General features: G+C 41.2%; 1 protein-coding gene across 3 annotated transcripts in view; it reads right to left on the reverse strand.

The window, feature by feature from the left end:
* Positions 1-907: 907 nt before the first annotated feature.
* Positions 908-15,783, reverse strand: part of LOC144511297 (RNA polymerase II elongation factor ELL2) — an 89,105-nt gene continuing 74,229 nt past the window's right edge. For 2 of the 3 annotated variants that reach the window (XM_078241515.1, XM_078241513.1), the window contains exons 8-12: positions 14,618-15,119; positions 13,454-13,517; positions 5,765-5,936; positions 3,628-3,672; positions 908-2,455 (exon numbers count right to left, since the gene is read on the reverse strand). In XM_078241515.1, coding sequence (XP_078097641.1) covers positions 2,348-2,455; positions 3,628-3,672; positions 5,765-5,936; positions 13,454-13,517; positions 14,618-15,119 — 891 coding nt within the window. In that variant the 3' untranslated portion in view covers positions 908-2,347. The remainder of the gene's footprint in view (positions 2,456-3,627; positions 3,673-5,764; positions 5,937-13,453; positions 13,518-14,617; positions 15,120-15,783) is intronic. The other variant, XM_078241516.1, reaches the window with a different exon arrangement.

Below are 15,783 nucleotides of genomic sequence, written 5' to 3' on the forward strand. Positions count from 1 at the left end.
ACTAGAATTTCAGAGTGAAGCATAGCTTTGAATATTCATTCTAAGTTTAAGTTTATCATCACCTAGTCACCACACTCTGCCACCTGTTCGGGTACACTGAGGGAGAATTTAGCATGGCCAATGTGCACCTAACCAGCACGTCTTTTGGACTGTGGGAGGAAATCAGAGCACCTAGAGGAAACCCATGCAGACACAGGGAGAACGTGCAAACTCCACACTCCACATAGACAGTGACCCAAGCCGGATCCCTGGCACTGTGAGGCAGCAGTGCTAACCACTGTGTCACCGTGCCGCCCTGGATTGAGGGTTGAAAATAATGGCAGGGTGGGAAGTTATAAGCATGGACTCTCATGGATAGTATATCCAAGCAACAATATAACAATTGGTCAGCTCTGTCCCAATGTTTGCCATTCAAGCTTACTTCAACCTGCGATCGCATTCCATAACACAGAAATAAGGCTAAACTAGGCTGAAAATCATATTTGTTAATGTACATCTTCAAAAAGGTTCACCTTAATAGATTTCAACAACGCAGAACAACAATGCTAAACAAATTGATGAATAGTTTTGAAGTTTGAAATTTGCATGGCTAATTTTTAGTGGGATGATGAATGACAAGAACAGGAGCTAAAGCAACCATGTAGACGTAGCACAGAAAGCTGCTATGTTACACCTAGCAAACATTCTCCACGATTTACTTAACCAAGTACTTTTGGCCAGAAATGACAAAATCTCCATTGTCCCGCTTGCACAATGTCAATAGCATGATGATGAAAACCCCACAAAACGCTTTTGTTTCAGACAAACACATTCATCGAATTCACAGCAACAGTATCAGAATGGTTCTGACCCACTGATGTAAGATTTCAGTGATATCAAGACAGAGTCAATTAGACCACATAGGATACAGTTCAGAGCAGTATGGGCAATTTATTCTATGAAGACTTCACCATATGAACTACTGTATAGCACACCAGCCACGTTTCACTGTAGGAGCACATTAGCTGCTGCATGCCCAGTGTAAATGAGGATGCAACTGGAACATTGGCTACGCTGCAAGAGGGAGAAGTTAGAATTCAGCTAGGGTCTTAGACTGACAAAGAGTCATAAAGATATACACAATTCCCTACAATAAACAACTGCCATATATCACTGTTATCTTTGATTTGGTACATTGTACATCGAGCTCAGACACCTACATTTTAAAAATCATCCTGTTTTGATTGTGCAAAAAAAGCAAAACAATTGAACAATAAATTATTTTGTACACACATCCATCAGTGTGTGCGGACTGATGCACGAGAAGGCAGTAGCTTAAATCATGTTTGAATAACATGTTTTTCACATAGTGAAAGTAGACAGAAAATTCCACATCAGAAACACCGTGCGTCAGACATACAATCTGAGGATTACACAATATTCTTTGCAGTAAAGCTTTACCAAATCGGGCTTTTAATTACCTTCAACTGGGATTACGCTCTCGATTCCTCACAAAAGTTTACTTTTTTTTCTGAGAATGTTAAAAATGATCACTAAATACAAAAAGCAGTCTATACTGGAGGGACGTGGGAACACGTATAACACATTCACTGTTCTGTTTCTTCTCACACAAGATTTGCAAGCAATCTTGGATGAATATATTATTCTTATTGAAAAACATTTATTTGACACACTCATTTGGGATCAAACGAGGAGAAACAATTTCTGACGGATTTAAGAGCGAACTAAGGCAAAAGCAAAGGTCACTAAAAAACACATACTAGTGTTATTCCCAAGAAGAAACACCTTAAGGCAATATTACTGCGAAACGGATTACTTTTGTCTTAAATATCACAACGATGTTGCCTGAAGCTATAAATGCAGTTGATTGTAACCTTAGGTGATGAATTTATAAACAGAAATGTGCACTGCATATAAAGATTGGCCCCATAAAATGCATGGCAGACTTGCGTTTTAAATTCATATTAAGGCATCTTCGAGGAGAAAAATGTTTTCCAAAGTACACCGACAGTACTTTTTTCTGGTTTTGTGTTTTATGTAGTACATATATATACACTGCAAAAATATATAGACAACATGCAGCTTCTGGCTCAGTTCACATTGTCAATCACAGGTATTCAAACCTTGCTGCTAGCACTGAGATCTTCAGTTCTTCATTAGCAGGTCGCAACTCTTCAATGATCAAACTGCAATGGTCAAAAGGTTTCTATTCTTTAAAAAAAACGCTAAAAATTGTCCTTCTTGAAAGTCATTTTCCAGACAAATAGGCTCTCCTGTGCTGTGTCCAGAAGCAACTGGTTGCTTTTAACATTTGGAAAAACAAAGGAAGTCTTGGCAGTGAACATCATCATGACATGTCGTTTGGGTCATATTCCAGAATTAACTGTTTGATGTGTGCTAGCTTCCGGTGCAGGTATTCACAGCGAACCTTTTCTTCCCGATATGTAGGGTGGGTCTGTTTTAAAAAGAAATAATATTCACTTTCATATAATTGGCAACAACACAAAATTCAACAAATAGCTTGTGCCGAGAACCACTATCTAATTTCACAATGTGCATGAGGGATCCTGGCTTGATTCATTGTGTAGCTTCTCCACCTATTGTCGAGCTCATATTGTTAATTTGGAAATATAGTGATGGAAGAGCACAAGCTGACATGGACATTGATGACACGAGTGATACAGAATGGAAGAGTTAGAGGGAAAGTTTAGCAACAGGATTTAGGCATTGAATAAATCTGGAGAGCTGGATTAAAGAGCTGGGGACAGAAAAACACAAAGTGGAACTGGCGAAAGCTGAGAATATCTGCATTATAAAGGAAGCAGTTGATATTGATGCACAATATCATCCTCTTAAAAGCATTTTGAAAATACCCCATTTCCCAGGCAAGTTAAAGGAAAACATGAAATCACAGAATTTTAGAGTAGAATCATGGAACCCCTACAGTGCAGGAGACCATTCAGCCCATAGAATCTGCACCGACTCTCTAACAGACTATCTTACCCAGGCCCTCTTTCCCCCGTCCTATCCCCACACATTTAGCATAGCTAATCCATTTAATTTACACGTCTTGGGACACTGAGGAATTTTTTTTTAAAATCATACCAATCCACCTAACCTGAACGTCTTCAGACTGTGGGAGGAAACTGGAACGCCCAGAAGAAGCCCAAGCAGACACAGGGAGAACGGACAAACTTCACACAGATAGTCACCCAAGGCCAGAATTGAACCCGGGTCCCTGGTGCTATGAGGCAGTAAGAAGTTTAACAACACCAGGTTAAAGTCCAACAGGTTTATTTGGTAGCAAAAGCCACACAAGCTTTCGAGGCTCTGAGCCCCTTCTTCAGGTGAGTGGGAATTCCACATCATGTCCACGCTATGAGGCAGCCACACTGTATCACCATGTGCTGCCCCCAGCACTCGTGTCATCAATATCCATGTCAACCTGCACTCTTCCATCGCTATTTCTAAATTAATATGAACTCAACAATAGGTGGAGAAGCTACACAATGAACCAAACCAGGATCCCTCATGCACATACATTCTGGTTCAACTCTGGCCTTGGGTGATTTTACAAGATCAAGGAAAACAGGTAAACCTCTTTCTCCCCAAAAATAAGTAACCTACCTTTTTAAACTTCCTATATTCTTCAAATATTTGGTCTTCCACCATCTGAAATACAACAACATCAATAAAATAGGCTTCTATTTCTTACATTTAAGCATACCAACACAACATAAACTTTTCAATCTGTTTCAGAAATTAAGCTCAAATGCAAAACTAGCACCTTCCCCATTTTGAAATATCAATTCAAAGGGAAGAAACTTGCTTGAATATTGAGATGTTTAATAGACAGAAATGGTTCTGGCAGGCACCAACACCAATTCAAAATTTCAGTATACATTACAATAAAGATTAAATAGGTCATTCCTACACTACCAATTTTAATTTCACCAAGTTTATTTAAAATGAGAGGCGTTGGCTATGCAGTTCTAGAGGAATTCAACCGTTTTTATTTAGTCAAACATGGTTTAAAAACACGAGGAACCAATTCATAGAAAATGGAAGCAGTCCTTTCCAAGAAAAGAAAGCTTCATCAATCTGAATTAAAAAGGAAATGTTTAAGGGAGGATGCTCAGATTGCAGCCCTGGGCCACATTCAGCTGTGACGTCCTGACAATCTGGCTCCTGAAGTTCAAGCCACTCAGTTCTACTGTTACGGTTTACGTTTCTTACTTGCAGGCTTATCCTGTTTGAGGGCTGTAACCTGCAGGTTTAGAAAGAGTCGCCTGTACCACTTAAGTCTCACAGGAGGACAAATCCTAAAGCAGATCAAATCCCAAATTTCTATCCCCATTCTGTGGCATATCAACTAATCGTAGAATCCTACAGTGCAGAAGGACACTATTCGGCTCATTGAGTCTGCACCAACCACAATCCCATCCAGGCCCTATCCCCATAACCCCATGCATTTATTCTAGCTAGGTCCCTGACACGTAGGGGCAATTCAGCATGGCCAATCCACCTAATCCGCACATCTTTGGACTCTTAGAATCTTAGAAACCCTACAGCACAGAAAGAGGCCATTCGGCCCATCGAGTCTGCACCGACCACAATCCCACCCAGGCCCTACCCCCATATCCACCCATTAATCCCTCTAACCTACGCATCCCAGGACACTAAGGGGCAATTTTAGCATGGCCAATCAACCTAACCCGCACATCTTTGGACTGTGGGAGGAAACCGGAGCACCCGGAGGAAACCCACGCAGACACGAGGAGAATGTGCAAACTCCAGGAGAATGTGCAGACTGTGGGAGGAAACCGGAGCACCCGGGAGGAAATCCACGCAGACATGGGGAGAACGGGCAAACTCCACACAGACAGTGACCCAAGCCGGGAATCGAACCCGGGTCCCCTGGTGCTGTGAGGCAGCAGTGCTAATCACTGTGCCACCTTGCCGCTGGCAGCTGCAGTGCTACAGCAGTCCTCAGTTTCTCCACGCTCCTCTGGGCACTGTGGGCAGCTGATGGAAATTACTCCTCTACTTTTCAAACTTGTGCACTTTCCTGGAAAGTTAAACTTCTTTGCAAAATGACAGTAATTTTTTTTAAAACCATTCCATGATGTAATTTTAGGCCTTACACTTATTGAACTTATTTTTTTAAAAAAGGGAGCCTAGGCATTGTCAAATTGTGGTGGAATAGTCAAAAAGCAAATATGAGGCCGATGTTCTATTGGCTAAGAGGAATCCAATTTTTATTATTATACTGTAATGAGAGCAGTTAAAGTCAAAGTGATGCAGCATTTTATGGTCGATTTGCATCTTTATTCTTTAAATACAAAGTCTGACATGGTGTACAATGAACATTTAATTATGTTGTTCTAGCTCTTTAGCATGCCTGAATTGGTGTCAATCAGGTGTGAAAGTAGCTGAATATCATTCTATTTTAATTAATTCCCTCCTCTCCTTCAATAATTTAAAGACAATAGGCTTACTAATTTAACATACTTCACTTGCACAGATATAAATCAACGTTAAAAGTAATATTTAATACATTTAGGAAGGCACACAATTATTTAAACTTACAAACACAAGGTGCCCCCTCCCCCAACCCCTTAGTGGCCATGTTATCAGTCAACCAGTTTGTATAATACCTCAGGAACAGGTGAAGTTTAAGGAGAGGGAGAAGACTGGGAGTGGTGGGGGTTGAGTGAGTGAGAGAGAATTGAACAGCACAACCTAAGAATTTGCATTCTCTTACCTTGTATTCCTTTGTTCCTGGGCTAAGTGTTTTGATTTTTGATCCCAACTGTATGAATTGCTGAGTTATGTTTCCAATTCTTGCATGAAGATCCCGATATTCGCTGTATTCTGCGTTGAAATCGTTCCGATAGTTTTGACACATTTCTAAAGACATAACGGCAGTATACTTTCTGCAAAAATAATGTTGCTGTTACCTCCAAGCTTTCAAAAGCAGATAAATAAATCGATGCAGACAAACTTAAAATTGATGAATCTTTGCTCAGGCTCTAAAGCACTTCAGTCATGTGTGGTAAATTTGATAAGGGGCATTTCAGGAGGTGGTAGGGGGATTTCTCTGGTGTACCCGTTCCTTTATAAAATTCTTGAGTTTCAATTTATACTGATTTACATCTATTGTCAACCCACACTATTCACTACATCCCAAAGGTGAAAGTTTAATCAGACTTTGTCCCTCCCATTTTTAGATGCTGCACACGGATCATGGTGTGGGGTGTAGCATTCTCTGCTGCGTTCTGTCCAACACAAAAAATACTTACATATCCAAAACTAAATGAGGAAGTATTTGGAACAAAATGAAGTGCCCAAAAAAAGTTTATTTGGCAACACTAAATCTCCTCCTTCAACTTTCAACGACACGTTAAAGGAACCACTCTAGGGGATTTACAAACCGACAATATCTACTTGTCAGCTAACTGGTAGAATTAATAACATTCTCCTAGGGTGCAGAGAAACGATTACAGAAAATCTCCCCAGAAAGAGAGGGGCTGCAGCAAAAGCGTGCAATATTTCAGCAAAAGTTAGAGCTAAATGGATAGGGCATTTCTGCAAATGTCAAAATGATTTTACTGGCCACACCTGAAAAAACCTGCGCACTAAATATATTTTAGCTCAAGGTTTATAAAAATGATACAATAGGAACCCAGAATTTCCAAGACAGTTCTATGAAGGCATTTGGATAATACTACCAGCCTATTATGTAGAGATTTGCATCTAATTTTACACGCCTTGCAAATAGTCACTTGGCAGCATGGAACTAGAATATTGCTATCAGGACAAATACAAGAATTCCTAATGTCAAATTATCACAAAAAATATATATTACGGGAGAAAAGGTGCTGATTGGCTAATCAGAGTCAATTTGCCAAGCAAAGTGTTGCCATGGAGAAAACAACACGGAGCTGCAGGCTCCCCAAGCCCCCCAAAAGCGACACTTTTTTTTGGTACCTTTTGGTAGTTTATTCCTAATCAAAAATCCAATTTAGTCCAATCAGAGTCCCTACGAGGGACAAACCAGGCCCAAGCTGACAAGACAGGATATACATCCCATCTTGGGCTCGATCAAAACAATATCCGAGCTGACAGGACAAGGCATTGCACTCCCTCCTGGGTTTGACCTGAGCTTCACGTTAGCCAAAATCCACACACCCATTCTCTGCAAACAAAAGGAATATATTCAAGCCTTACAACTTTTTTGAAGTCACCTAACTTGGGTTACCTATAGTTCCTCGTCGCTTCTTCCATGGCAAAACCTCACTTGCCAATGAAACAGCACCCTCTTCTCCTGCAGTGATCATTTGAAATTTGGCATTTTTACATTTGTTCTGATGAGTGCAAGATGAAAAGCTTTGGCAAGATTAATCTTTTCACCTTGTAAATAATTATAACACGTAAAGACTATCCCTTTAACCATGGAAGGTGGGCAGCTTGACATTGGATCAAATTAAATCCAGTAAAATAAAACAAAGCTTTGCCTGAGTTGTGTGACTTTCTTCTCGGATGTTGCATTCTGCTGTCCCAATAGCCCCCAATATCCAGTCAAGTGCTGAAGAAGCAATCTAACTAGGTATGGCTTCAAACCTGGGGCCATCCATGTGACAACCTGACCAATGCCACTCATCTGAACAACAAGCTTAAATTCTGAAAAGCTCCAACAAATCAGGAGTCTCCACTAAATTTCCTTTCTGTTTAAAGTTTATTTATTAGTGTCACAAGTAGGCTTACATTAACACTGCAATGAAGTTACTGTGAAAATCCCCTAGTCGCCTCACTCCCACGCCTATTCTGGTACGCCAAGGGAGAATTTAGCATGGTCAAAGCACCTAAACCAGCGCATCTTTTAAACTGTGGGAGGAAACCGGAGCATCCGGAGGAAACCCACACAGACACAGGGAGAACGTGCAGATTCCCCAGTGACCCAAGCTGGGAATCGAACCCGGGTCCCTGGCGCTATGAGGCAGCAGTGCTAACCACTGTCACCGCGCCACCCCTAAATACTTTTTTCAAAATTTGCAATTATTTAACATAGCAAGCTGATTTCGAGCTGCAGAACCTACCAATTGTGGAACTGTAGTTTATCAGAAAAACAATCAGCTACCATTTCCTTCTCCAGCAGGGGTCAGTAATAAAAATATTAATGGGTAAGGATGAAGGATGTGAGCTAACACCAGCAGATGGCACCAATATTAGACAGAATGAGAAACCGGGAGGATCACGTCAAATTATAAACTGCCTCAAGATGACCATACTCTGGAACGATACTACTGAATACCTAGCTCTTGTATTCCTGAGAAGGTTTGATCGATGCTTTCAGGGATTATGTTTTTTCTTACTCCAGGAGACTAGAATCTTGGAATTAGCCAGTTAGAATGCATTACAGGGCTGTGACAATCGTCCTATTCACTTCTGCAAATATGTGCCAACCCACTCAATTATGAAACACCGTCAACAAGGAAGCTGTCTACTCTTCTAGCAGCTGAGCTTAGAGGGGTCAACAAAAAGCCAACACGCCAGATCAACTTTAGTTCAATGACACAATGGGTTTAAGACAGCCAGTCACCACACAAGCAGCAGAACACAATATAGCTGTCAATGTTCGCAGTGTTATACATACATAAAGTTTCAAATTATATTGAATACTTCTAATAAACAAATTTAAAACTTTTGCATTATTGAATTCTACAGTGCAGGAGGCCATTCGGCCCATCGAGTCTGCACCAACCACAATCGCACCCAGGCCCTATCCCCATAACCTCACGTATTTACTCTGCTACCCTGACACTAAGGGGCAATTTAGAATGGCCAATCCACCTAACCCCGCACATCTTTGGACTGTGGGAGGAAACCAGAGCACCTGGAAGAAACCCACGCAGTCATGAGGAGAATGTGCAAACTCCAAACAGCGATCCAAGCCGGGAATTGAACCGGGTTCCTGGCGCTGTGAGGCAGTGGTGCTAAACATCGTGCCACTGTACTGCCCATATCTTCAAGCAGAACAACTATAAATTTTCAAAGAACAAAGAACATTACAGCACAGGAACAGGCCCTTCGGCCCTCCAAGCCTGCACTGACCATACTGCCCAACTGAACTAAAACTCCCTACCCTTCCAGGGACCATATCCTTCTATTCCCATCCTATTCATGTATTTGTCAAGACGCCCTTTCCACTACGTTTCTTGACATTTGAACAGAGAAAACAGTAAGTGACATCTTGAGGACACAATGCAGTAGAATTCCCCATTATGATCTCCAAGTACATTTTCCTCATTCTTCAAATGTTCCACAGTCTTCACATATCAATAGGAATTTGCCCATCTACGTGGGATGGGTCATGGTAACTGACATTGTTGCTCTTTTTGGTTCAAAATTTAGTGATGTGAACTTTCTCCCTCACCATGATCCTCAGTTCTATTCTCCAGAGGAAGTCACAACATCCGGAATACATGTGCCACCAGCAGAATGCACATGTCAAACTCTTAATCCCAGCCATCTCACTGCAACATATGGGACTGGGAGAAGGTTGTGCGTATGAAAGTGTACTGCATTCAATGATATGGATGATAACACTAGGGTGCAACGAGATACCTTTACCAATTTCCAAATTCAAATAGAAATATGCAAAGAAAACTGGCAGTGAACCTCTTTGACTTCAACTCAAAGATAAAGACCATGATCAAGCAACCTCGCCTTTCACATAAACAACATACAGGAAAATGTAAAACAACAAAGAAACTAGAAGCAGGAGTAGGCTACTCGGCCCTTCAAGCCAGCTCCGCCGCCATTCATTCTGATCAAGGCTGATCATCAAATTCAATGTCCTGATCTTGTCTTCTCCCCCAAATCCCTTTAGCACTGAGAGCTATATCTAATTTCTTCTTGAAATCAGATGTTTTGGCCTCAGCTACTTTCTGTGGTAGTGAATTCCACACATTCACCACCCTCTGGGTGAAGAAATTTCTCCTCACCTCAGTTCTAAAAGGCTTACCCCCTTTTCCTCAAACTATGACCCCTTGTTCTGGACTCCCCCACCATTGGGAACATGCTTTCAGAATCTACCCTGTCTAACCCTGTTAGAATTTTATAAGTTTCTATGAGATCCCCTCTCACTGCTAAACTCCAGTCTCTCCTCATATGACAGACCTGCCATCCCAGGAATCAGCCTGATAAACAACCTTCGCTGTACTCCCTCTAAATAGCAAGGACATCCTTCCCCAGATAAGGACACCAAAACTGCATACAATGCTCCAGGTGTGGCCTCACCAACGCCCTTTCAATTTCAGTCAAACATCTCTTCCTGTACTCAAATCTTTTCGCTATGAAGGCCAAGAAGGAAAACCTACAAAAAATTGGAAACTTGAATTAAAAAGTAAAACTACATGGCACCTGCAGGAGAAAACGCAACTCACAATACTCTGGTTACGCAACTTTCAGTAATACTTCATGTCACTAATACACCTTGGCAGATCCGGGACATTCCTTCGCCTTACTGGGTTGGGTTCCTCAGCAACACCACAACAGTGTGCAAGCTGTTTAAACTGACCAACTCTGAGATTTGCACCATGTCAATGAAGGGAAATCTTGCCTTTAGCACTACCTCCAAAACGAGCACTGAGTCAAGGCTTTGTCATCACCATGCTCTGTACCCTGCCTGATGTTCCACTTGCCTGGTCGACTGAGCCTGGGTCCTTCTATCCGAAAGAGCCAAAATGTTCCAAGCCAGGAATACCTTGCACCCCAGACAGACTTTTCCATGAAAGAGGGCAGATAATTTGATCATGCTAGGAATTCATGTTGAGATCACTTAAGCCATACAAATGCTTAAATATCTGTCTCTGATTGCCATAATCTTGCTGTCATTTCACTAACAGAGCAGCGACAGAGGCACTCACAATGCACTCAATGTAAATGAATTGTATGCAATGCCACCATGATAAGACAGGTGCATATAGGATAGCCGCATCCGACAGAGGGCACCTTTATACTCCATGTTGTGGACCCAGTGGATTGCCTGGTTCAGGTTTTTCTCAAATTGCCTTCAAGGGGACAAGGAGAATTGAAGAATCATAGAATCCCTACAGTGCAGAAGGAGGCCATTTGGCCCATTGAGTCTGCACTAACCACAACCTAACCAACCACAACTTACAACCCTTACCCATATCTGCAAAGATGAGAAAGAAGTTTGAAACCCCTTCAAAACCTAAGTGCAAGCCCTATGCCCGTAACTCCACTTATTTACACTGCCAGTCCCCCCTGACACTAACGGGCAATTTAGCATGGCCAATCAACCTAACCTGCACATCTTTGGATTATGGGAGGAAACCGGAGCACGCGGAGGAAACCCATGCAGACATGGGGAGAATGTGCAAACTCCACACAATCACCTGAGGCCGGAATTGAACCCGGGTCCCCGGTGCTGTGAGGCAGCAGTGCTAACCACTGTTCCACCATGCCATCCCGGCCACTGTGCCACTGTGCTGAGAAGGGATTTGGAAGGCAGAGAGATAGACAGCTGACCAGTTCCAACAATCAGCTGTACAAACCAAAAAAAAGAAATCCTCAAAGAATATAAATGAATCGGCCCTCAGAGTTCTACACCCCAATCACTTGTTGCCCAAGCTAACTCGCATCTACTCCTTACAACCCGTACCCATATCTGCAAAGATGAGAAAGAAGTTTGAAACCCCTTCAAAACCTAAGTGCAGACATGACACATTGGTCAATACGAACGATGGCTCAAGTACCAGAAAACACATTTACATCAGGCTGTCACTGGAACATAGAATCATAGAAATTTACAGCACAGAAGGTAGCCATTTGGTCCATCGTGGCCTACTGGCTACATAGGAATGGAAGAACAACAGTAAACAAGCCATTCAGACTCTCGAGTTCTAAATGAATGATCAGTACGCCAGCTCCATTTACCAGCTTTTCTCCACTTGTGGCGATAGCTTTACCTAACAAATAAAATCTATTCTCAACCTCTGAAATTAATCGATCCAGAATCAGAGCCTTTCGGAGGAGCTAATTCCAGTTTCACCCTTGAGAGAGCGTCTGATTGTTATCCAGTGATTTAACAGGTCTTTGCAAGACACCCTAGCATGGAGAAGAGTAATTGACAATGGGAACAATTAGACAAAACTAAATCTCTAATTTACTGGGGGTATACCTGCAAGCATTTTAAAATGCACACCAGGTTCCTTCCACCCACGTCCGTACACTGCAGAGTCAGTTAGTGACATCAACACCTTGCTCACTTACTCAATTGTGGAATCATTTGATGCCAAAATAGCTGGCAAAGCCTTCAATCTTAACAGCTTTTTGATCATTACCAGATAAGGAAGTGACAACCCCTGGGATACAAATGCCTCTCCCTCGAGGTTTAAATCAGCACAGCGCATTATGCAGCTGGTGTGTTTTAAATGGTCATTATTAAATAAATAAAACCCCTGCCACTGCACAAGTCCCTAGCTACTCTAACCACCAGGGAAGGCAGGCACAGCAAGAGCAATAACGTACGGCGATGTGAACACATATCATAGGTACAAATGCCATTTCATGAAAACCTTTAACCAAGGCAAATCCTTTCCACTGAAGTTTACGGACGTTAATTGAAAGCAGGCAACACAAGTCTTCAAAAGTTGAATTTAAAAATCCTTGAATATCTCAACTTAGTTAACTCCTTGGAATTTGAAAGAGAAAACAAACTTGATGGAACTAGGAACTTTTAACCATTGTGAGGTCTAAGAAAGAAATAATATGAAGTTGCTCCAGAACAAGACTGCATGTCAGAATGGGAGAAGAGCCCTAAATATGCATTTGTTTTAAAAAGAACAGCATTTCTAAGTGTCTCTCCTTCTTTCTCCCTCATATATATATATATATATATAGACAAAGAATCAACTTAGGCATTTTCAAAATGCAGCGCAGAACATTATTGGTAAAGAGCAAAATAATCCACTGTTCTAGGTGAAAGAGCTTTCTCCTATTTGCTGCTGACTCAAGACGGTGATGTTTTGTGGAAGGTCTCTTACAATTAAGTCTCGAAGACACCCGCAAAGAACAGCACAGCCTTCTGTGCTGTAAACTTCAACTGGTTAAATTTACTACAGATATTCAGATCTCCCACCTTCAAGGTGTGAATTACGCTGCATGGAATTTTTCTGGTGCTTGACCAGTCAGCAGGATAGAGTTCCTGTTGCAGTGTGTGCACCAATGTAATGCAGGCAACCATGTCTTTCAGCAGCAGGGAGCCTTTATTCGGCAGACCAATGGCATTTTATATTTTAAATCTGTCAGATAGAAACCATACTGATTGTCAACATGCATTAAACTGCAGATACACGGCAATAGTGCCTTCACTAAATATAGCAATTTCCTAATGCAAATATTTTACTGAATTAATACTACTCACAATAAATAGTCAGGCATTTCCACTGTTGAACTAGCAGTTGCAGATGTATTTGTGGTTTCATGCTCTGTAGATAAGATCATACAGGTTATTTGACTATCTAAAATATTAAATGTCAACGGACTTACTAATTGCCAATAGTAATTACATGGCTATTTTTTGGTAATAGACATTGGTAGCAATGTATGATTGATTTCCTTTAAAGACTTCACTGGTAACAGCTGCTTGGGTTAATGGATCTTCGCAGTTATTTATTGTCAGTAATCAGCAAAATGAAAAAAGCTTTGGCACTTTGTGTACACAGTTAAAAGCAAACATACTTCACTGCATCTGTCACATTTCACAGAACCATGGACACAATGTTTGAACAGCTAAGGTAACTGGAAGTAGAAAGACTAATTAATCTCTTTTGCTGTCAAACTTACACAAGAACATACCGGTTAGTTCCTACTGGTTTTGAGTAATATTTCTGCAAAGCTAAACTGAGTAGCATATTTTATAAAAGATACTGTTAAAATAAGGCTTCATATTTAATCTTAATTCATTAATTAAAAAAGTGAAAAACATCTGCAATTATGTTGACGATTGCATCAGTCATTGCTGTTGTGAGTGCAGCAACTATTCAAGTTGCACAATTTATGCAGATTAAGGGGCTTTTGCACTTTTAAGATGAAATTGCATTCAGCAACTCCATTTGTACTCAATCCACTTTTCCTTGCTCTCTGATCTATTGAAGAGCAGTCAGTATTTAATTATAACCCTCATTATTGACTAAGGGGCCCTGTGACTTCTAGGAGTAAGAGCAGGCCATTCAGCCCCTCAGCCTCTTATGCCTCCAATTAGAAGATGGTGAATCTTCATCTCAGCCCTATTTACTCACCTTATTTCTAACATCTCTTTCTACTACTGCCCGACAAAATCTATTTTGTAGACCAGTTTCATTAGCGTTAAGATGCAGGAGGGGAAGGAAGCAAGCAGTTATCAAGACCTGTGTTAAATTCTTTACCATTTAAAGTTGTGTTGAAAAATGTTAAAAATTACCTGAAAGTGACACGTTTTTAGTTACAACATTTTCTAATCATTCATCTAGTCATTGATAGTTTGGAGATTCACAGCACTGCAAAATCTTATCATAAATTTAAAAACCCTTCGTGACACAAATGTTACCTTCAACATCCTCTTTGTCCCGTTTTCCGACCCGATGTATCGGACTCTCCTTTAGCCACGTTCTTGCTTCTGGTTTTGTGTGCTCTCTCATTTTCTCTTTGTGCTTTTTGGACTTCTTTCTAATGTGACTGGCAGAGAGTTCCAGATCTTCTGCATGGGGATAAGCTGTCTGTTCTAAACTCGCTTGGGCAACTGGATTCCTAGGGCTACCAACGATATCCCTGTTGCCTTTGAATTCTTTATCATTTCTGCTCGAGTCACTTTTTGTGGAGTTGCTGCACTTTTTAAATGGTTCATTAAACTCATTTTGACACACGGGCAGTGAAGTGCGGGTTTTCTGGAAGTCAGTTTTAACTGTTACACAGGAATTTGCAGTGGCAGTAAGGCATGCTGAATTAGGAAGATGTCCATTCAAAACAGGATGTGGATGACCCTTGGATTGTAAGACTTTACTTCTCTTGGTCGTGTGAGAATCTGTCCGTTCTGAAGGCACTGGTCGTTTCTGGAATAAGGACACATTTTTTTTAAAAATGAACATAGCTGCAATCTTTTAACCATGTCAACAAATTCTTTGTGGTCGTGACAAAAGCTATATCACATTTCACAGGCAACATAATGTAGGAGACAATTTGCATGTTGACTACCCAACTTCACCGTTGACTTACTTCCACAGTTATGCATTGATTGACAGAAGGGATGACAATGGTGTACAAGTTACTTTTTTAAAAATTCTGAATGCAATGAGTAGCTACTCCGAGCAATACTGCTACCAGCCAGTAGCAATGTTTCCCCGTGTATTTATTACAAGTAGATCAACAATTTAAAAAAAAACAAGGTTGAACCATTAAATGTTCCCAGTTTCATCCTTGGCCAATTTAAAGTACAACCATAAATCAACTATGGCATTAGAAGTGTCAGGTTAAACATGTCTGGGCAAGAGTGCCAAAGTACAATTCATGTTTTTGGATTGAAATGTAATGCAAGCAGACTAGTTTAAAAATCACTAACATATTTGGCTGCAGAGATTCGTTGCAATGAATGGGAGAAGGGGGGGGGGGGGGGGGGGGAAAGAGGCAAGGGCGCCGAGCGAGGCGGGGGGCAGAAGGCAAGGAGGCCGAGCGAGAGTATATCTTCTTATACCGATTCTGCATCATCAGTTTATACTT

The sequence above is a fragment of the Mustelus asterias genome, chromosome 24 (genome assembly GCF_964213995.1).
Source record: "Mustelus asterias chromosome 24, sMusAst1.hap1.1, whole genome shotgun sequence".
Taxonomy (NCBI): Eukaryota; Metazoa; Chordata; class Chondrichthyes; order Carcharhiniformes; family Triakidae; genus Mustelus; species Mustelus asterias.